We start from the raw sequence: 22,002 nt of genomic DNA on the forward strand, positions 1-22,002 counted from the left end.
CAGATTTTGCAGCTGTTTCAGAACATCAGCTGTCTGGATTTGGGTGAAGGAGAAGTTGCTGCGGGGGGTGCAGAGCTGTTGGCCGGGGTTGGGGTAGCCAGGTGGAAAGCATGGCCAGCCATAGAGAAATGATTATTGAAATTCTCGATTATAGTGGATTTATCAGTGGTGACAGTGTTTCCTAGTCTTACTGCAGTGGGCAGCTGGGAGGAGGTACTCATTCTCCATAGACTTTACAGTGTCCCAATTTTGGGTGGAATTAGTGCTGCAGGATGCAAATTTCTGTTTGAAAAAGCTAGCCTTTGCTTTCCTAACTGACTGTGTGTATTAGTTCCTGACTTCCCTGAAAAGTTGCATATCGCGGTGACTATTCGAAGCTAGTGTAGTCCGCCACAGGGTGATTTTGTGCTGGTCAGGGGCAGTCAAGTCTGGAGTGAACCTAGGGCTATATCTGTTCTTAGTTCTACATTTTTTGAAAGGGGCATGCTTATTTAAGATGGTGAGGAAAGCTCTTTTAAAGAACAACCAGGCATCCTCTACTGACAGAATGAGGTCAATATCCTTCCAGGATACACAGGCCAGGTCGATTAGCAAGGCCTACCCGCAGAAGTGTTTTAGGGTGCGTTTGACAGTGATGAGGGGTGGTCGTTTGACCGCAGGCAATGAGGCAGTGATCGCTGAGATCCTGGTTGAAAACAGCAGAGGTGTATTTAGAGGGCAAGAGATTGAGGGCATCTAGCTTAGATTGTAGGATGGCCTGGGTGTTAAGCATATCCCAATTTAGGTCACCTAGCAGTACGAACTCTGACGATAGATGGGGGGCAATCAATTCACATATGGTGTCCAGGGCACAGCTGGGAGCTGAGGGCGGTCTATAACAAGCGGCAACAGTGAGGGACTTATTTCTGGAGAGGTGGATCTTTAAAAGTAGAAATTCGAACTGTTTGGGCTTAGACCTGGATAGTATGACAGAACTCGGCAGGCTCTCTCTACAGTAGATTGCAATTCCACCTCCTTTAGCAGTTCTGTCTTGACGGAAAATGTTGTAATTGGGGATGGAAATGTCAGAATTTTTGGTGGCCTTCCTAAGCCAGGATTCAGACATGGCTAGGACATCAGGTTTGGCGGAGTGTGCTAAAGCAGTGAATAAAGCAAACTTAGGGAGGAGGCTTCTGATGTTAACATGCATGAAACCAAGGCTTTCACGGTTACAGAAGTCAACAAATGAGAGCGCCTGGGGACACACAGGAACAGAGTAGGATGAGGGTACTGCTAAAGGCTATAAGAACTGGTCGCCTCGTGCTTTTGGAACAGAGAATAAAAGGAGCAGATTTCTGGGCGTGGTAAGATAGATTCAGGGCATAATGTACAGACAAGGGTACGATAGGGTGCGAGTACAGTGGAAGTAAACCTAGGCATTGAGTGACTATGAGAGAGGTTGTATCTCTGGAGGCGCCAGTTAAGCTAGGTGCGGTCTCCGCATGTGTGGGGGGTGGGACAGGGGGGCTATCTGAGGCATGTTGAGCGGGACTAGGGGCTCTGCAGTAAAATAAAACAATGAGGGCTGCCCTAAACAACAGTATACAACGCATATTGACATTAGAGAAAGGCATAAAGCAATCACAAGTGTTAATTGGGAAAGCGAAGACAACGGGTGAGACAGCAACAGGTAAACAGCTAAGACAATGGGTAAATGGCGATGAATGGGCAGAGAGGGTCAGTTAGCTACACACAGGGCCTGAGTTCGAGGCTGGGGCCAACAGATAAACAAAATGAAGTACCGTGTTAATGAACAGTCCAGCAGGCATCAGCTGTGTAGCAGAGTTGCTGCTGATTGGATCTCGGAACACCACTGCCACCAGCCTGTACCGTTGACACCAGGCAGGATGGGTCCATAGACTCATGGTGCTTATGCCAAATCCTGCCTCTGCCATCAGCATGATGCAACAGGATCTGGGATTCGTCAGACCAGGCAATATTTTTGCACTCCTCAAATTGTCCAGGGTTGATGGTGTGCCCACTGGAGCCGCTTCTTCCTTGTTGTTAGATGATAGGAGTGGAACCCGGTGAGGTTGTCTGCTGCAATAGAACCATCCGTGACAAGGGTCGACAAGTTGCAGCATTCCGAGATGCCGTTCTGCACAACACTTGTTGTGCTGTGGGATTATTTGTCTGTTTGTGGCCTGCCTGTTAGTGTGCACGACTCTCGCCCAGGAGGGTGGCCGTTTCTGAGATACTGGATCCTGCTTACCTGGCAACTATCAACTATCATGAGATACTGGATCCAGCTTACCTGGCAACTATCATACCACGCTCAAAGTCACGTACCTGGTAACTATCATACCACGCTCAAAGTCACCTACCTGGTAACTATGATACCACGCTCAAAGTCATGTACCTGGCAACTATCATACCACGGCTCAAAGTCATGTACCTGGCAACTATCATACCACGCTCAAAGTCACGTACCTGGCAACTATCATACCCCGCCCAAGTCATGTACCTGGCAACTATCATACCACGCTCAAAGTCACGTACCTGGCAACTATTATACCACGCTCAAAGTCACGTACCTGGCAACTATCATACCACGCTCAAAGTCACTTACCTGGCAACTATCATACCACGCTCAAAGTCACGTACCTGGCAACTATCATACCACGCTCAAAGTCACGTACCTGGCAACTATCATACCACGCTCAAAGTCACGTACCTGGCAACTATTATACCACGCTCAAAGTCACGTACCTGGCAACTATCATACCACGCTCAAAGTCACGTACCTGGCAACTATCATACCACGCTAAAAGTCACGTACCTGGCAACTATCATACCCCGCTAAAGTCGCTTGTGTCACTGGTTGACCCCCCCTCCATTTGTTTTGTACACTGCTGCTACTCACTGTTTATTATCTATGCATAGTCACACACCCCTACCTACATGTACAAAAATTACCTCAACTAATCTGTAGCCATGCACACTGACTCGGTACCCGTACCCCCTGTATTTAGCCTCGTTATTGTTATTTTATTATGTTCATTTTTATTATATTTTACTTTAGTTTATTTAGTAAATGTTTTCTTTAACTCTTCTTGAACTGCATTGTTGGTTAAGGGCTTGTCAGTAAGCATTTCACGGTAAGGTCTACACTTGTTGTATTCGGCACATGTGACAAATACATTTTGATGTGGTTTTGCCCAATATAACATTCAATACAACAGTAATGGAATGCTTCGATGCCTGTCTGCCTGCTTTACATAGCAAGCAACGTGACTCACCATCTATATGAGCGTTCCATTACCGTGTACCTAATAAACTGGCCGGTGAGTAGATATCAAACGATATCTATATCATATTAAATTATGGATTATTGGTGCACACCACTAATTGCTTTCAACGTGACTAAAATAACACTAAAATACAATTTAATAAACGCATGTAGTTGTTTCATATCCTGCTTATCATTAAAGTAATAGCTAAATAAGCTAAACACCTTCTTCACCCGCTTTGAGAAAAACACCCGCTTTGGGTCACCACCTCTCACGAGGACTGTAAGCTCTCATTCTCCATGGCCGACGTGAGGAAGATATTTAAGCGTGTTGACCCAAGATGCATGCGCAGACCAGCTGGCTGGAGTGTTTACAGACATATTCAAGCTCTCCACATCCCAGTCTGTTGTACCCATTTGCTTGAAGATGTCCAGCATTGTTCCTGTAACCAAGAAAGCTAAGGTCTAACTTCTGTTATCATGAAGTGATTTGAGAGGCTAGTTAAAGATCATATTCACCTCCACCTTACCCGATAACCTAGACCCACTACAATTTGCCTACTGCCCCCACAGAGCCATGTGGATCAGTTTACCAACAAAGACGAGACAGCCTACAGGGAAGAGGTGAGGGCCCTGGCGGAGCGGTGAAAGGAAAATAGCCTCTTCCTCAACGAGAAAAACAAAAGGATCTGATCGTGGACTTTGGAGATAGCAGAGGGAGCGCGCCCCCATCCACATCGACGGGCCGCAGTGGAGAGGGTCAAAAGCTTCAAGTTGCTCAGCGTGCACATCACTGACAACCTGAAATGGTCCTTTCACACAGACGTGGTGAAGAAGGCGCAACAGGAGGCTGAATAAATTTGTCTTGGCCCCTAAGACCCTCACAAACTTCTACAGATGCACCATTGAGAGCATCCTATCGGGGTGCATCACCGCCTAGTACGGCAACTGCACCATCCACAACCGCAGGGCCCTCCATAGGGTGGTGCGGTCAGCCCAACGCATCACAAGGGGCATACTGATGAGAATTAAGTGATGGAGTGACTTTAATCTTAGCTGGTAGATTAGCTTTAATATTGCAGAGAGAACCTACAATCTATAATTGTAATTGTTTCCATCATTTCTAATTTATTTTCTCCATTTTATTTCTCCCTACCTTGATTGGAGTATACTACGCTACCGTCCCTCCCCTGGTTGGAGTATACTACCCTACCGCCCCTCCCCTGGTTGGAGTATACTACCCTACCGCCCCTCCCCTGGTTGGAGTATACTACCCTACCGTCCCTCCCCTGGTTGGAGTATACTACCCTACCGTCCCTCCCCTGGTTGGAGTATACTACCCTACCGCCCCTCCCCTGGTTGGAGTATACTACCCTACCGCCCCTCCCCTGGTTGGAGTATACTACCCTACCGTCCCTCCCCTGGTTGGAGTATACTACCCTACCGTCCCTCCCCTGGTTGGAGTATACTACCCTACCGTCCCTCCCCTCGTTGGAGTAAACCAACAGACAACAATACTTCTACTGCTACATACAGCTATGTTCGCTCACATCTACGGTACCTGTAAATAAATATTATACATATATTGCCAATTTCCTCAAGTGTCTGGATTTCCACCCACAGCGGCCAACCCACCATTCATTCTGATCTGAACTCCAACGCTCCGATGTCCACAGATGAACTCACTTTTTCCACTATAATGGCGTTGTGCCATTTCACTTGGCAATACATGTCTCCATATTACTGCGATGTCATACGAAGGTCCTGAACATCCCTATTTGTAACATTTCTACCATATTGCCCTAAAAAGAAATACTTTACCCCAGAGTATAATGATATTACCCACTGACTGATCGTGGTTTTTCAGATCCCTTAACAATACAGTTTGCAGGTCCATCTTAACCCTGATAATATGACGCCACAACCATTCCTGGACCTGACTCCAAAAGCGAGCCACCGATGGACAGTACCAGAAAATATGTCCTATTGATTCTGTTTCCTCGTGGTAGAGTCTGCACAGGGCTGACTGTCCTATTGATTCTGTTTCCTCGTGGCAGAGTCTGCACAGGGCTGACTGTCCTATTGATTCTGTTTCCTCGTGGAAGAGTCTGCACAGGGCTGACTGTCCTATTGATTCTGTTTCCTCCTGGCAGAGTCTGCACAGGGCTGACTGTTCTATGCCCCATATATTGAGCATTATTTTTGTAACAAGTATTTTGTATAATAGCTTATATCGAAGCGAATGGGACTGCAGTGTCAATAGTTTATGTCAGTTCATAGACCCGATGCCAAAGTATTGGGACCTCAAAAACCTGTTTCCAAATTACTTGCATTTTATACCGTATTGCTGTCAAACATTTTGACTAAGTGAAACTGATACATTTTTCAATTTATACTAATAATTTTTTGCCATTTCTGATTTTTAAATGGGAGAAAACTAGACAAATTGTTTAATTTCTTAAGTAATTGCCTCTTCCAATTTCGTGGCAGAGCCACGATGAGTTGGTTATCTTGTATTGAGTATACACCTCCATACGCTGTTGTTAGTTGTGTGACATCCTTTGACTGTTCTTGTTTACAAAGTCCTTCATAGATATTATACACATTTCTTACAAGAAAATAGTTTTTTTTTAAATCTATCAGTACATTGGAGTTTAGCCATATTATGTGCTGTAATATTAGATCTGCCTTTTCTGGAGGATGACATTGTAGCCAACTCTGTATGACTTCATTTAAAAAGGAGGATAGTTTAAAACAGGGGTCCATTGTCAATCTACCCAAAATGTAAAGTTTTGTTCTGAAAAAGGCTTCTCTCTTGTGTGTATCCATTGGTGTGATTTTAAGTTGCCCTGTCAAGAGAAACTCTTTCCACAGTCATAGTAGGAGTAAGGCTTCTCTCCTGTGTGTGTTATCTGATGAACTTTCAGCTCAGCTAATGTTTTGAAGGATTTCCTGCAGTCAGCACAGGAGTAAGGCTTCTCTCGTGTGTATCCGTTGGTGTGATTTTAAGCTGCCCTGTCGAGAGAAACTCTTCCCACAGTCAGAGCAAGCGTAAGGCTTCTCTCCTGTATGTATAGGTTGGTGTGATTTTAAGCTGCTCTGTAGAGAGAAATTCTTCCCACAGTCAGAGCAGAAGTAAGGCTTCTGTCCTGTATGTATTAGCTGGTGACAGTTTAAGGTATTCAATCGGGAAAAACTCCTTCCACAGTCGGAGCAGAAGTAAGGCTTCTCTCCTGTGTGTGTTCTCTGATGAACATTTATTGCAGATGATGTTGTGAAGCACTTCCCACAGTCAGAGCAGGAGTAAGGCTTCTCTCCTGTATGTATACGGTAGTGTGATTTTAAGCTGCTCTGTTGAGAGAAACTCTTTCCACAGTCAGAGCAGGAGTAAGGCTTCTCTCCTGTATGTATACGTTGGTGTGCATTTAAATGGACCAGTTGAGAAAATGTCTTCCCGCAGTCAGAGCATGAATACGGCTTCTCTCCTGTATGTATACGTTTGTGTGTTTTTAAGGTATCCAATCCGGAGAAACTGACCCCACAGTCAGAGCAGGAGTAAGGCTTCTCTCCTTTATGTATACGTTGGTGTGTTTTTAAATTGCTCTGTTGAGAGAAACTTTTTCCACATTCAGAGCAGGAGTAAGGCGTCTCTCCTGTGTGTGTTCTCTGATGAACTGTCAGAGACCTTGATGTTTTGAAGCTTTTTCCACAGTCAGTACAGGAATACAGATGATCTCCTGTGTGTATTTTTAGGTGCATTTCTAGTTTTGATAGAATTGGGAAAATCTCCCCACAATGTGGGCAGTGGTGAGACCTCTTCGTTCTGTGATCTTCCTGCTGTTGCTCTCTGGATGTAGAGAATGTCTCAACATGTTCTCCTGTGTGAACAACATCAGAAGAATCAGTCAGTTTGTGTGATATACATGACTTCATATCAGTAGGCTGTTCAATACAAAAGGGAATAAAACTAATTCTAAAAGTGGATAAGAGTTGAAGGCAAAAAGGGGCAAAAGGAGTGAAAATTAGGAGCCATATCATCCTCCACTCACTATCACAAGTTAGCAACCACCAGGGTTGGGGTCAATTCCATTTCTATTCGAGTCAATTCAGAAAGTAAACCAAATTCCAATTCCGAATGTTCCTCTTTTCAAAGGATTGACAATAACTGTCAATTCAGTGTTCAATTAACTGGAATTGCATTTATTTTATTTTTTTTACGCTGACAATACTGGTATCAAACCATGCAAGTGTCAGTAGCATGAAATAACATCTACCTTCTCATTGAAACTGTTCATCATGAAACAGTTCTACAGCAAAGTTTCATGTACAGTGGGAAGTTGGAATGAAAAACAAACTTTGTTGTGCAGTCTGGAGTTTCTCAGGGATGTGTGATGTCACAATTACAGAATTCAACCTGGCAGTAGACTGGGTCATAACTTATGGAGGTCTAACTTAAGATAACTTATAGATAGAACTTGCTGTTACCATGATTAACAGATTTTCCAATCTTCTCCTCCTCTTCTTCATCTTTAATGTTGACACTCAGCTCCAGTGTTTGACTGCAGTCTTCCAGCTTCACTGATGCCATCTCTGGATCCTGCAGTGCAAACTGGGCTCCACTGTCACAATAAGGACCCAGTGACTGTAGGTTTGGACTCAGTGAGGAAGGAGAGAGGAGGGCTGGGTTTGTCCTCACTGTTGATGTTACCGGCCTCAGACTTAATCAGAGTCGGCCTGTAGTAATAAAGACAAACCGACACAAAAGTTAGTCTTGAAAGTTCTGGCGCTTTCTTTATTCTCAAAAAATATTTTCCATTTTTTCTTGTTCAATTATCTAATTTCAACAGATCAGGTAACTAAACATTGAAAACAAAACATGAATTCACATCAGACACACATACCTTAAATTACACAACGTAAGTGCACTTAATCTATAGTAGATTTCCTAAATTCATATAAATGACTCAAAAACCATTTAGTACAAGGTTGCAGTATGTTTTAGGCAACACTATGTACTATTTTCCTGAATAACCTTGTCTTCACTGTATTATTTCACTCACAACCAATGGTTAGTGGTGGAAAAAAGTACTCAACTGTTATATTTCAGTATAAGTAAAAAGTAACTGCTATACATCAAATTCCTTATATTAAAGCTACAATATAACTTTCTGGGCAACCTGACCAAATGCACATAGAAATGTGAGTTATAGATCTGTCAGTCTCATTGAAAGCAAGTCTAAGAACCGGTAGATCTGTTCTGTGTGTGATATTTCTATGCTTCCCATTCCTTAGTTTAGTTGTCGTCTTTCACTTTTTGTTTTGTACACCTGAATAGAGGATAACTACCGCGCATTTGGAAAGAATTCAGACCCATTGACTTTTCCCACATTGTTACGCTACAGCCTTATTTGAAAATGGATTAAATCAAATGTTTTCCTCATCAATCTACACACAATACCAAATAATAAAAAGCGAAAACAGGTTTTAAAATTTTTGCAAATGTATTAAAAACAAACTAACATTTTACATAAGTATTCACTCTGACAGAGTTCCAGAGTTCCTCTGTGGAGATGGGAGAAACTCCCCAAATACAGGTGTGCCAAGCTTGTAGCGTCATACGACAGAAAATTCAAGGCTGTAATCGCTGCCAAAGATGCTTCAACAAAGTACTGAGGAAAGGTCTAAATACTTATGTAAATGTGGTATTTCAGTTTTTACCTTATCGTTATGGAGTATTGTGTGTAGATTGATGAGGGGGAAAAAACTATTTAATACATTTTTGAATACGGCTGTAACGTAATAAAATGTGGGAAAAGTAAAGGGGTCTGAACACTTTCCGAATGCACCGTACAATATTTGTGGTTATGGAAAAGTTATTTCACAGCAGTTTAGATGGTACAATGATTTTCCACACCGCTTGGTTTGTCACAAACTGAAATCCGTATTATTCAAATTCATGCAAACAGGAAATGGAAGCGGGATTTCTGCATAACGCATCTTTAAGCAAACCAGACTGTTTATATTTATTATTGGACGGCCAGGGGCACACTCAGGCATCATTTACAAACGCAATATTTGCATTTAGTGAGTCTGACAGATCAGAGGCAGTAGGGATGACAACGCGTGAATTGGACCATATTGCTCTCCTGCCTGAGCATTCGAAATGTAACAGGTACTTTTGGGAGTCAGTGAAAATGTATGGGAGCAAAAAGTACATATATTCTTTAGGAATGTAGTGGAGTAAAAGTTGCCAGGAAATATCAATAGTAAACTAAACTCAGCAACAACAAAAAAGAAACGCCTCTTTTTCAAGACCCTGTCTTCCAAAGATAATTCGTAAAAATCCAAATAACTTCACAGATCTTCATTGTAAAAAGGGTTTAAACACTGTTGCCCATACTTTATCAATGAACCATAAACAATTAATGAATATGCACCTGTGGAACAGTCGTTAAGACACTAACAACTTACATACGGTAGGCAATTAAGGTCACAGTTATGAAAACTTAGGACACTAAAGAGGCCTTTCTACTGACTCTGAAAAACACCAAAAGAAAGATGAGCAGGGTCCCTGCTCATCTGCGTGAACATGCATTAGGCATGCTGCAAGGAGGCATGCTGCAAGGAGGCATGAGGACTGCAGATGTGGCCAGGGCAATAAATTGCAATGCCCGTACTGTGAGACGCCTAAGACAGCGCTACAGGGAGACAGGATGGACAGCTGATCGTCCTCACAGTGGCAGACCACGTGTAACAACACCTGCACAGGATCGGTACATCCGAACATCACACCTGCAGGACAGGTACAGGATGGCAACAACAACTGCCCGAGTTACACCAGGAACGCACAATCCCTCCATCAGTGCTCAGTCTGTCCGCAATAGGCTGAGAGAGGCTGGACTGAGGGCTTGTAGGCCTGTTGTAAACCAGGTCCTCACCAGTCTTCACCGGCAACAACGTCGCCTATGGGCACAAACCCACCGTCGCTGGACCAGGCAGGGCTGGCAAAAAGTGCTCTTCCCTGTTTTGTCTCACCAGGGGTGATGGTCGGATTCGCGTTTATCGTCGAAGGAATGAGCGTTACACCGAGGCCTGTACTCTGGAGCGGGATCGATTTGGAGGTGGAGGGTCCGTCATGGTCTGGGGCGGTGTGTCACAGCATCATCGGACTGAGCTTGTTGACATTGCAGCCAATCTCAACGCTGTGCGTTACAGGAAAGACATCCTCCTCCCTCATGTGGTACCCTTCCTGCAGGCTCATTTTTACATGACCCTCCAGCATGACAATGCCACCAGCCATACTGCTCATTCTGTGCGTGATTTCCTGCAAGACAACAATGTCAGTGTTCTGCCATGGCCAGCGAAGAGCCCGGATCTCAATCCCATTGAGCACATCTGGGACCTGTTGGATTGGAGGGTGAGGGCTAGGGCCATTCCCCCCAGAAATGTCCGGAAACTTGCAGGTGCCTTGGTGGAAGACTGGGGTAACATCTCACAGCAAGAACTGGCAAATCTGGTGCAGTCCATGAGGAGGAGATGCGCTGTAGTACTTAATGCAGCTGGTGGCCACACCAGACTGTTACTTTTGATTTTGACCCCCCTTTGTTCAGGTACACATTATTCAATTTCTGTTCATCACATGTCTGTGGAACTTGTTCAGTTTGTCTCAGTTGTTGAATCTTGTCATGGTCATACAAATATTTACACATGTTAAGTTTGCTGAAAATAAACACAGTTGACAGTGAGAGGATGTTTCTTTTTTTGCTGAGTTTACTTAAAAGGATAAGTTTCCTATTTTAGGGGATGGTTGTAACACAGCATAGTTGTAACACTTAATATCGCCAATCAGGAACAAGCTAAAATCATGTGACTCACTGTGCACATGCTCAGTTTGGTCCTCATGTGAAGAAGCAAGACCCTGTGAAACTCTGCAGATTTTATTGAAAAACTAAATCTGAGTTTGAAGTAAGAAAGACATTTTTGGGGCCAAATTTGTTTTTGTGATGGCATCACCTGCTTTGTAGTTAGATTCACCAAACTTATTTCAGGTTTATAACCAGTTTGTGTAGATATGGGGCGGCAAGTAGCCTTGCGGTTAGAGCGTTGGACTAGTAACCGAAAGGTTGCAAGATCTAATCCCCGAGCTGACAAGGTAAAAATCTGTCTTTCTGCCCCTGAACAAGGCAGTTAACCCACTGTTCCTAGGCTGTCATTGAAAATAAGAATTTGTTCTTAACTGACTTGCCTAGTTAAATAAAGGTAAAAAAATATACATTTGATGCAAGTTAGCAATGCTAAAGTTAACATGTAGCTAAAATTGAAGCTAACTAATGGCTGCAAGCATCAGGGTTGATTTAGAGAGATAAAACCAATACCAATTTGTAGCAGACAGACGTTCCTATTCACATTTTGAATGTACTAGCTCAAAATAATGAGACGTTGACAAAAAAAATGTAAAAGTGTTACAACCATCCCCTACAACAAATCAAATTTTTATGTAAATAAAAAAATGATAGAAGGTTTTTTGTGATTTCACATATTTTTGAGAACCTTACCCCAACCAGCAAATCGCTGCCTCATCCTTGTTTAGCAGTATGGAGGGCCCCACAAAAAACAAAGAAAGGCTCCAAAAACACGCAAATACGTCCTTTTAGAAACGGCAAAGCTCTCAGGATAGTGATGTAGGTCTTTGGATGTTGTACACATGAAATTGTGTCGTTCTGAACATTATCCGCAACGTTTTATTCAATTTTGTTTTACGACTCGTTTGGGTGAGGAAATCCAATAATTCCTTCAGCTACTAAAATAAATATCTGCACTGACTGACCGCCATCTTGCGGGCACCCTCAGGTCTCTTCTCGTTGTCTGCTTGTCATCAAACAGGGGGACTACCGTAAACTACATAATAATGTGACAGACGCAAATAAGCACGCAATGTTATTTGTCTCCTAACGTATTGCACAAGTTAACTGCAGGTAGAAAGTAGTTTCAACGGTATTGAAAAAACATGCTGTGGCTTTTTCCAAGTATTCTGGTATATACGGAATTACGCTGAAGCCTAGTAACTATACAGACTCATTTCATAGAACTTCTTCACTGGCAGTTTGTCTACTTCACTTCTTTAGTCTACTCTGATCACTCCAGATAACCCAGTTGGTTATGGAAAATATAATTCACAGCGGTTTAGATGGTACAATGATTATCTACACAGTGATTGCAAAATGTTCAGTTTGTGGCAAAACAAGCAACCAGCATATTGAGGAATTTTTGCACAGCGCATCTTTAAGCAAACCAGATGGCAGGATTTTCCAGTTTTTTCTTTTTCTTTTCTTTATTTAATTTTTATTTACGGATAGCCAGGGGCACATTCCAACACAGGCATAATTTACAAATGTAGTATTTGTGTTTGGTGAGCCCGCCAGATCAGAGGCAGTAGGGATGATAACGTGTTAATTGGGCCATATTGCTGTCCTGCCTGACCATTTGTAATGTAACTAGTACTTTTGGGTGTCAGGGAAAATGTATGGGAGTAAAAAGTACATATATTCTTTAGGAATGTAGTGGAGTAAAAGTTGCCAGAAAATATCAATAGTAATGTACAGATACCCCAAAAACGGGCCACGGGGGCAGTATTGAGAATTTTGAAAGAAATATGTGCCCATTTTTAACTGCCTCCTACACCAACTCAGAAGCTAGGATATGCATATTATTAACACATTCGGATAGAAAACACTCTGAATTTTCTAAAACAGTTTGAATGGTGTCTGTAAGTATAACAAAACTCATATTGCAGGCAAAAACCTGTGAAAAATAGATTAAAAAAAATGAGAATTTTGTGACTGTACTATTTAGTGTCATTGTTTTAAAGATACCACAGTGAGAAAGGATTCAGTTCGCAACTCCTACTGCTTCCACTAGATGTCAACGATCTTTAGAAAGTTGTTGGAAGCATCTGTCATGAATACAGACCGAATTAGAAAGCTTACAAGTTGACACGTCATCACTTCATTTTTTGCGCCTGCGCATGAATCTGAGAAGAGTGCCTTTGTCATTATCGTTTATTCTAGACACTTGATAGGTTGTGTGAAAATATTACTGATGTTTACTGATGTTTCACGTTAAAAATGGAACAAAAGATTAGTGCTAAACAACGTTTGACATGTTTAAACAAACGTAAATAGATTATTTACTAGGTTTTCTTTAGCTTTTCGACGTGACTTTACACTGCCCACCTCATTTTGTGGGAGCCTACTGAACGCTAACTATTTGGAAATAAATTATGAACTTTGTCAAAAGAAACCACATTTGTTCTGGACCTGGGATCTCTGGCAGCGCCTTCTGATGGAGATAATCAAAGGTAAGGGGATATTTAGAATGTTATTATCGATATTAGATGATGCTAATGCTAACGGTATAGCTTAGCTTAGCATATAGCTTATTGTTGTTAGCATAGTACCCAGTTTATGCAAAATGTGATTTCCCAGTAAAGTTATTTTGAGATCTGGCCATTCGGTAGCAATTACGAGATGATAATATATTATTCTTTGAATGACAATATTATAATTTACCAATGTTTTCGAATAGTAATTCCGTGATTTGTAATGCTGGATTCACTGGGTGCATTCGAGCCGAAAAAAATTCTGAATTTCACCGCGACTGTAAATGCTGTTTTTGGATATAAATATGAACTTGATGGAACTAAAAATGCATGTATTGTATAACATAATGTCCTATGAGTGTCATCTGATGCAGATTGTCAAAGGTAAGTGCATAATTCTAGCTAGTTTTCTGTCTGTTGATGCCCTTCTTTGAATTGGCTAAACATTACACGCAGCTATTGTCAATGTACTCTCCTCACATAACCTAACTTTATGCATTCTCCGTAATGCCTCTGAAAATCGGACAGCGTGGTTAGATTTAGGAGATATATCTTTCAAATGGAGGAAAATAGTTGATTATTTGATTATTTGAAATGATTACTCTTGCAGTTTTGAATTCCCCGCCATGGTCACATGACAATGAATCCCAATACCGGGATAAGATCGGGATAAGATCCTCAACAGGTTTTAAAGGAGAAGTTTCCTGTTTTACAACAACTCAGTCACACCTTGCCTGTTTGATTTAGTGATATAATATCAATACTAATTTGTAGCAGACAGTTGTTCCTATCACATTTTGAATGAAGTAGCTCAAACAATCTCTGAGACATGTTATAACCATGCCTAGTCTCCCCCCCCATTAAAGGAGAAGTGTCCTATATCACTATTTTTGATGTAAATTACATTTTATAAAAGGGTTCAAACACTTTTTGTGATTTCACATGTTTTTGAGAACCTTACCCCAACCAGCGAATCACTTCCTCATCCTTGTTTAGCAGTATGGGCCCCCCCAAAAAACAAACAAAGGCGCCACAAAAAAACACCCAAATACATCCTTTTAGAAAACGGAAAAGCTCTCAGTATAGTGATGGAGGTCTTCAGATGTTGTACACATTAAATTGTGTCATTCCCGAACTTTGTCCGCAACGTTTTATTCCATTTTGTTGCGACTCGAGCAATAACACAGTCCATTTCACATTTAACTTCCAAAATAAAGGAAACACTTTTAGTAAATGAGGGATACAAAGTATATTAAACGTATATTGTGCTTCCACACAGGAAGTTCCAGACACTTGTAGAATCTATGCCGCGGCGCATTGAAGCTGTTCTGGTGGCTCGTGGTGGCCCAACACACTATTAGAATAGAATAAAACTTTATTGTCCAATTTTTCTTTGGCATCACCTTCATTAAAATAATCACATACACTCTTACATTTAAACCAGTCAGTCCATCATGTTGCATACAATAACAACTTAGAGGACATACATTCACTCACAAGGACTACTTGTTCCAACTGCACTAGACAGATAAGTACATATACCGATACATTTACTTTGCATTTAGTAGTCCAACAGCACAAGCGTAACAGTATTGCTTCCGTCCCTCTCCTCGCCCCTACCTGGGCACGAACCAGGGACCCTCTGCACACATCTACAACTGCCTCCCACGAAGCCGCGGCTCTTGCAGATGAAGGGAAACAACTACTTCAAGGTCTCAGAGCGAGTGACGTCACCAATTGAAACGCTATTAGCGGGCACCCCGCTAACTAGCTAGCCGTTTCACATCGGTTACACAAGGAACGAATGAATGTTTGAACACGTTCTTCTTGAACACGTTATTTTTGGCGATGGGCATTCTGAAGCGCCGGACAGAAGGGAAACCTCTCGAACTGCGGGTGTGGACGGTGGGAGGGGTCGCCAGCGACAGCCAGTGCTTTCTTTTTGGTTGCATTGTGGAACAGACTGCTCAAATGTGCCTGTGGTCGACCAATTGCTTTGCTGGCTGTGTTTAATATTCTGGTCAATTTGCTTTTGCTCCTCACGCTCAAATTACCATACCAGACTGTCATATTGAACGTGAGGATGCTCTCTACCAGCTCAGATTACCATACCAGACTGTCATATTGAACGTGAGGATGCTCTCCACCAACTCAGATTACCATACCAGACTGTCATATTGAACGTGAGGATGCTCTCCACCAACTCAGATTACCATACCAGACTGTCATATTGAACGTGAGGATGCTCTCCACCAACTCAGATTACCATACCAGACTGTCATATTGAACGTGAGTACACCCTCTCCACCAACTCAGATTACCATACCAGACTGTCATATTGAACGTGAGGATGCTCTCTACCAGCTCAGATTACCATACCAGACTGTCATATTGAACGTGAGGATGCTCTCCACCAACTCAGATTACCATACCAGACTGTCATATTGAACGTGAGTATGCTCTCCACCAACTCAGATTACCATACCAGACTGTCATATTGAACGTGAGGATGCTCTCCACCAACTCAGATTACCATACCAGACTGTCATATTGAACGTGAGTATGCTCTCCACCAACTCAGATTACCATACCAGACTGTCATATTGAACGTGAGTACACCCTCTCCAGAACATCCTGGCTGACCCCAAACCCCTTTAATTTCCTGATTAAGAACAGGCGTTAGCTTGCTAATTTAAAAATACAGTCTGCATTCTCTGTAAAACTCAGCGTGTTATCAATGTGTCCCCCTAGGTATTTAAAACTCAACCACCTCCCCTCTTTGGTCGTTCAGAGAGAGTGGTTGGGACATTGGCAAGTTGTTGCCATTGATGATCAGCTCCTTTGTCTTTTCCACATTGATATGGAGGGCGTTGACAAACACCATTCTTGAAGGTTGTTGGTCTGTTTAAAATTGCTGTCCCCATCTGACGTAGCATCTTTTTTATTATTATTAAAGAGTCCTACCAGAGCCATGTCCTCTGCGTACTTAAAAATACACTATATGTTGTAGTTTCCTTTATTTCTGCAGTTACCTGTAGCAGCAGGCTACATGGAAAATGGAATCGCTCGAGACGGCCCGAGTCGCAGAAAATTGAATATAACCTTGCAGGTAAAGTTCGTAATAAAACAACTTCATGTGTACAACATCATTATACTGAGAGCCATTTCTAAAAGGACATCTTGGGGTGTTTTATTACATTTTGTTCACGTTTTTTCAGGACCTCCATACCACATAACGACGATGAAGAAGTGATTTGCTCTTTGGGGTACATTTTTCTTAAACATGTGAAATCACAAAAATGGTGTCTGGACCTTTCTATAACATGCAATTTACATAAAAAAGGTTGTATTTTTACTTTATGTCACGCTTGTCGTCGGTGAAGGAGGACCAAAACGCAGCAGGTATGTGCAGGCTCATCTTGACATTTATTAACTATCAAAATGAACACCAAAATAACAAACAGAAATACGATCGACAAAAAACAGTCTGGTAAGGCACAAGGCTAAACACAGAACAATCTCCCACAAAATACAAGACAAACACACCCAACTAATATAGGACTTCCAATCAAAGGCAACACCAAACAGCTGCCTTCAATTGGAAGTCCAACCCCAATTAACTCAACATAGAACCACACACACTAGACTAAACATAGAAATACATGAAAACCAAACAGTGCCCAAAAACCCAGGAATACTTATTCAAACACCCTTTTAACAAACACACCACCCTGAACCACATAAAACAAATACCCTCTGCCACGTCCTGACCAAACTACAATACTAATTAACCCTTATACTGGCCAGGACGTGACACTTTATTCATTTACACCACTACGAATTGTATTTCCTTATTCACGCCATAGTAACAATTATAGATAAAGATAGAAACAACGTGTCTGAATATTAGTACACATGTAGACACTGATAAACATTACATTCAGCTTCAAAACAGTAGTGCAACTGTGAAATTGTTTCTCTCTCCTGCACCGCTACCCCATTCGTAGACGTTAACTGCTTTAGTGCTTATTGACGATAGTATCTTCTGACCAGGGGAGTTTTAAGAGCTCCAAAACTAGTCTAAACATTAACACGCATCGCTTGCAGTACTTGTTTGGAAACATAAGAAACGTATCTTTCATATCAGCGAAATATCATTTTCAAAAAACAAGGTTAAGTTACTACACACCTTTATAGGGTTAGTGTTCCCACACGGTCCTATCGCCATGTTACAGCACTTGTTAACGGAAGACATAGGTACCCACCTGTCTGTTTGAAACATTAGTTCTCGTTGACATGAAAGATAAGGGGCATATCAGCATATGTTTCGAAAGCGATGATTATTTACGTTTCTCAACGTTAAAACACAGCGTCGGAATTGTAGTTTACACAGAGCCAAATATGGGCAAATGTAACAGCTGAAAACCCTACTTATGGAGACCGAGGCAAAGCCAGTTTCAGGTTGGATATTCGCGCTTTCAAACCACTTGCCACAGACTCCAAATAAGTGTCATGAAGTTGGAATAATTGCGCACAACATTGCACAGGTTTTATTTTCACGATTTGGACATTTTTTCGCTTTTCAAAGCTAATAAACATGTGGAAATGTGAACAGCATTTTGTATTCCTAGTTGAATTAGTTAGGCAGCGTAAACAAACTACACACTTTTTTTACATTTGAATTTCAAAAGCTCCTTGGTCATGTGACCTACTGACTTCAAACAAGGTTCAGAATGTCCACTCAGCGTGCCTACACATTGCACATCCTTTTGTTTGTCCATTTTCATCTCACACAATGTTACATTAATTTGCCTGCTCTGCCCCCCTGAAGGACAGTGTCACTCACACACCAATTCACTTGGGCCTTCTCCTTGGGGCCTTCCTGACCTCCAGGCAGGCCCCCATTGACCTGGTGACCTCTGACTCCTGGCCTCCTACACTCCTGCATGCCTGCCTGCCCTCTCCCTGGGTCTAAGAGTGTATAGCTTACTCCCTGGAACTACAGACCTCCAGGCCTCCACACCTACTCTCCTTACCCGGTCAACACCCCTCTCCCTTGGCCTTAGAGTATAGCTTACTCCCTGAAATTACTAAGACGTCTATAGTCCCGCTGTCAGGAACCACGTGCACCTGGTAACCCGAAACAGGCTCTGTGCTCCTGGTGACCCACCCACTTTTATCTGCTCAGTCCCCACTCCAACTTCCATGGCCTGAGTGCTGCCCCTAGCCCCAGAGTCCGTCCGGTCGCCCCTACTTGGACTCGGAGTGCCCCCCACCTTGATGGAGGCCTCCGTGTGCACCTGGTAACCTGAAACAAGCTCTGTGCACCTGGTGACAGAGCTTTTATCGGCTTAGAGACTAAATCCCTAACCCAACCTCCACGGCTTGAGTGCTGCCCCCAGCACCTGAGTCCGGCCACCCGTGCTCGGGCTCTGAGTGCCCCCCGCCTTGGCGGAGGCCTCCTTGTGCACCTGGTGACCTTTTGACTTCCACGGTGAGTCCCAACCTGACTCACAGTCCCACCAGATGGGCGACCACCACCTAGCCCCCTACCTATCCAGAGCCCAATGTCTTATGCCTTCTACCCGCCTGCCTGGGCTCTCTCACACTCTGTGTCTGGCCCCTGGCCCTTCTCCGTGCACCTGGTAACCCGTAAGTAAAGAAGGAGGATGGTGGAGGAAGACGCCTTCCGTCCCCGACTAAAGCTTGGATCAAGGGCTGACTTTCAATAGTGAGCTGCTCTGCTACGTACTAAACCCTGACCCAGAATCAGGTCATCTACAAGGGATTTAGCACCAGGTTCCCCACAAACATGCTGTGCGCATCAGGAGAGGGGCAGCAACTAATCCGGCCGCACCCCAACCCCGTCACGAACGGATCTACTCACCTGCCAAAAGGGGCAGGCTATTCCGGGCCAACCGAAGATCCGCGGCGCTATGGTATCATTACATTTAGGGGGGATTCGGACTTAGAGGCGTTCAGTCATAATCCCACAGATGGTAGCTTCGCACCATTTGCTCCTCAGCCAAGCAAATACACCAAATGTCTGAACCTGCAGTTCCTCTCGTACTGAGCAGGATTACTATTGCAACAACACATCGTCAGTAGGGTCAAATTGACTTGTCTCACGGTGGCCTAAACCCAGCTCACGTTCCTTATTAGTGGGTGAACAATCCAACGCTTGGTGAATTCTGATTCACAATGATAGGAAGAGCCGACATCGAAAGATCAAAAAGCGACGTTGCTATGAACGCATGGCCGCCACAAGCCAGTTATTGTTGTGGTAACTTTTCTGACACCTCCTGCTTAAAGGCCATAAATTCAGAGGGATCGTGAGGCCCCGCTTTCACGGTCTGTATTCATACTGAAAATCAAAATCAAGCAAGCTTTTGCCCTTCTGCTCCATGGGAAGTTTCTGTCCTCCCTAAGCTTGCCTTAGGACACCTGCGTTACCGTTTGACCAGTGTACCTCCCCAGTCAAACTCCTCACCTGCCACTGTCCCCAGAGCAGGTTGCACCCGGGGCGCGCCTCCCCGCCTTAACGGGTAAGTGAAAAAACGATAAGAGTAGTGGTATTTCACCGGCGGCTGGGGCCTCCCACTTATTCTACACCCCTCATGTCTCTTCACAGTGCCAGACTAGAGTCAAGTTCAACAGGGTCTTCTTTCCCCGCTGATTCCGCCAAGCCCATTCCCTTGGCTGGGGTTTCGATAGATAGTAGGTAGGAACAGTGGGAATCTTGTTCATCCATTCATGTACGTCACTATGACGAGGCATTTGGCTACCTCAAGAGACTCTTATGTCCCGTCGTTTACCCCCGCTTTATCAAATTTACTCACTTTGACATGAGGGGGTCACAGCCACCCCGAAGGTGGTTTGACTGCGACCGCGAAGGGTAGCATGCTACGGTCAGATATCATCAAATTGACATCCATTCGAGTCACGCCCGGTATCATCAGAGGCTGTTCTGTCTTACAAACTGGACATCAGTTGCCGCTACTAACCTTCAGGGGACTTTAACTGGGTTTTTACACCCAATCAACATCAAGTGCCAGCGCAATACTTATAGACTTGAGAACCAAATACCCATCGCAGTATCTCGCGGCCCCATCGACCGGGTGTTGGAAGAAGCAACAGAAAATAATTATCCCCTTTCAATCATTTGCTTGCCCACTCAGCCCTCCGGGACAGAAACCTCTCCCCACATCGTAGGGCATGAGCCAGATCCATGCGATGCCCTATCACTGTGGGGCCAATGGGTTTAGTCTCCGCCTCAAGTCTAGTGAGCGTAGAGGAGACCTCCCCACCTACAATGTGGGGCCGGCGAGCGCCGTAGCTGGGGAGATCCACGAGAAGAGTCCGGCACACGTCCAGAGTTTCCGCCTCCAACCGCCGGAACCAACCCCCACCCCCACCGGTCCGCCGACGGTACCACCCCGACGAACCCCCGCACACAGCTCCTTGCGAGACCACGCACGAGAGACTGCGAGATGAGCCACACAATGAACTTACAATGGTGGCGAGAGGAGGGCCACGGTGCAACTGCTCCCCCAGCCGCGGCTTGAGCCCAGCCCCGCTTCGCACCCCAGCCTGACCGACCCAGCCCTTAGAGCCAATCCTTATCCCGAAGTTACGGATCTGACTTGCCGACTTCCCTTACATACATTGTTATATAACATGTCAGAGGCTGTTCACCTTGGAGACCTGCTGTGGATATGGGTACGGCCCGGCGTGAGATTTACACCCTCTCCCCTGGATTTTCAAGGGCCAGGGAGAGCTCACCAGACGCCTCCGAAACCATAACGCTTTCCAGGGCTTGGGACCCTCTCTCGGGGTGAACCCATTCCAGGGCGCCCTGCCCTTCACAAAGAAAAGAGAACTCTCCCCGGGGCTCCAGCCAGCTTCTCCGGGATCGGTCGCGTTAACGCACTGGATGCCTCGCGGTGCCCGTCTCCGCCATTCTGAAAGTAGTTTGAGGTTGGTAGGTGACATTACCAAGGAGCTATTGAAATGATAAACGTTGAAAAATGTATGTAAAATCATGTGAGATGAAAATGGACAAACTTAAGGGTTTGCAATATAGAAGGGTAGTCAGCGGACATTCTGAACCTTGTTTGAGTCCAGGTCAACAGACGCCTCACTTCCTCAACTGGCAGCTTCATTAAATAGTTAAAACATCAGTCTAAACAGTGAAGAGGCGACTCTGGGATGCTGGCCTTCTAGGCAGAGTTCCTCTGTCCAGTGTCTGTGTTCTTTTGCCCATCTTAATCTTTTATTGGTCAGTCTTAGATTTGGCTTTTTCTTTGCAACTCTGCCTAGAAGGCCAGCATACCAGAGTCGCCTCTTCACTGTTTAG

General features: G+C 43.9%; 1 protein-coding gene across 1 annotated transcript; it reads right to left on the bottom strand.

The window, feature by feature from the left end:
• Positions 1-4,318: 4,318 nt before the first annotated feature.
• On the bottom strand, positions 4,319-21,447 carry LOC115179235 (zinc finger protein 664-like). Its single transcript, XM_029740626.1, has 6 exons — positions 21,429-21,447; positions 20,817-21,106; positions 20,190-20,284; positions 17,374-17,377; positions 7,754-7,778; positions 4,319-7,146 (listed from the first exon to the last, which is right to left on the bottom strand). The coding sequence occupies exons 1-6, from the start codon at positions 21,445-21,447 to the stop codon at positions 6,227-6,229; spliced, it is 1,353 nt and encodes a 450-aa protein (XP_029596486.1). The 3' UTR covers positions 4,319-6,226.
• Positions 21,448-22,002: the final 555 nt, after the last annotated feature.

This window comes from Salmo trutta, chromosome 39 (assembly GCF_901001165.1).
Source record: "Salmo trutta chromosome 39, fSalTru1.1, whole genome shotgun sequence".
NCBI classification, from domain to species: domain Eukaryota; kingdom Metazoa; phylum Chordata; class Actinopteri; order Salmoniformes; family Salmonidae; genus Salmo; species Salmo trutta.

Coding starts and splice junctions, on each gene's coding strand:
- LOC115179235 (XM_029740626.1), bottom strand. Junction 20,285..20,816: donor TGTCCCGGAGGGCTGAGTGG/GCAAGCAAATGA, acceptor ACTTGACTCTAG/TCTGGCACTGTGAAGAGACA. Junction 7,147..7,753: donor TGGAAAATCTGTTAATCATG/GTAACAGCAAGT, acceptor TTGTTCACACAG/GAGAACATGTTGAGACATTC.